This window comes from Galeopterus variegatus, unplaced genomic scaffold (assembly GCF_000696425.1).
Source record: "Galeopterus variegatus unplaced genomic scaffold, G_variegatus-3.0.2 Scaffold3419, whole genome shotgun sequence".
Taxonomy (NCBI): Eukaryota; Metazoa; Chordata; class Mammalia; order Dermoptera; family Cynocephalidae; genus Galeopterus; species Galeopterus variegatus.
The window spans coordinates 54270-55878 of record NW_007729530.1 but is presented as its reverse complement, the minus strand read 5'-3'; the positions used below and the strand labels follow the sequence as shown (position 1 = coordinate 55878).

Below are 1609 nucleotides of genomic sequence, written 5' to 3'. Positions count from 1 at the left end.
ACCCTCGGCGTTGCTCCCGCCCCTCGCTCACCCAGTGAGCGGGAACCGGCCTGCACGTGGGACCCCAACCCTCAGGCGGGAGCGCCGCCGCGCTTCCCAAGCGGCGCACTATCCAGTGCGCCACCGGGCCGGCCCTGAAATGTGGTTACTATCCTAACACTCACATTTTAAACCAGCACCCTTTCATGCAAGCCTATTGTCTCATATTTTGTCCCTTCTTTCATAGAATCCAAACTTACTTGAATTTTATTGGGAATATAAAGTAGATGCTAATTAAAATCGGTTTATTTTTCCTAAAATAAATAGTCTCTCAAAACATAGACTATTCATTTATTTTGTAGAAAACTTTTTAAGATCCCTGTCTTATTTAGGAATATTGGGTTATTCTTATTTCAATATCTTATGCAGATAGTGGCGAGCTGACTACCCTCTGAATCAAAGAAACACTTATTAGAACACTGCAAGACACACTAAAGCTTACCTGACTTTGTAACCTGGGTTAGTGGTCCTTGGGTCAGCAGCCACTGGAGTGACCTCTAATAGTGGGGTGACCTCTGAGTCGATCTGGTCTTGGTGCCAGTGGTTTTTTTTTTTTTTCTCAGACCTGCAGCCTGTGGCTGAGTGGCTTTCACTCTCCTTTGACAGGACTAAGTTCGTACAGTCTAATGAGTAGACCACAATAACTCCTATTTAGCCCTTTGAAATGTAGCATTTCCTTAAAGTTTGGCAAAAATCTTTACTTAAGATGATGCCATTTTCTTAGCTGGCCTTATAGAGTACCCACAGGGGAAATTGCTCAGTTGCGGTGGTTGAAGAGGGTTATGCATGGGGAATATTTTTGCATTGGTAAATGTTTGGACACCATGAATATGCATATTGCCATGACAGAATGCATGTGTGATCAATGTATGAAATTAACTGAACTCAGAAGGATGTAATCAGAACAAAGCTTTATTTTTTTCCCCACCACGGTCATAGTTACATCAGGAATATATAATATTGTCAATCTCCAGTTGTTTTATTAAAGACAGCCCTCTTGTCACATTAAAATCAATTTCTGTAACCCCATTTTTTTCTAATTTGGAAATTAAGAAAGGGAGTTTACCTGGGTCAGAAGATCCATCTCTCCCAATAACGTGCTGAACATTTGGTCTATATCGTCGCCTGACTCACCCATCTGCAAAAGGAAGAAATCCGAATGTTAACAGTCTAGCAATAGCCTGATCCTAAGGTAATCTTCACATCTCTTTCTCTTCTCCGATTGTCCCATCCATGGACAGGTAAGTAGGTAGGAGAACCACATAGAGAGGGAGGTTCCCTTCAGCCAGAAATTCCACGCCCAACCTCCCTCCATCCAATTTGCTTGGCCCAAGATTGAGCCAAACCTTGGGAACTGCCTCAGAGCAACAATTGAACTTTGTTTTTCCAGATTAAACCAGTCTCCATGGGGCCAAATAAACAAAGCAGACATCCTTCAGGAATTCACCTTTCATAGGACACTTTATTAGAAATGGAGGAAGCCTTATACCGCAGATGATTGTGTCAGAGCAACGTAGAACTTCACCTCCACTTAAAAACTTACATCAAAATATGTCAGGAGCACACATAT

General features: G+C 42.3%; 1 protein-coding gene across 1 annotated transcript in view; it reads right to left on the bottom strand.

The window, feature by feature from the left end:
• The window catches only part of APBB1IP (amyloid beta (A4) precursor protein-binding, family B, member 1 interacting protein), a 52357-nt gene extending 51180 nt beyond the window's left edge, over positions 1-1177 (bottom strand). Inside the window, exon 1 of the mRNA XM_008585000.1 lies at positions 1106-1177. Within this exon, the coding sequence (XP_008583222.1) occupies positions 1106-1177 (72 nt within the window). The remainder of the gene's footprint in view (positions 1-1105) is intronic.
• Positions 1178-1609: the final 432 nt, after the last annotated feature.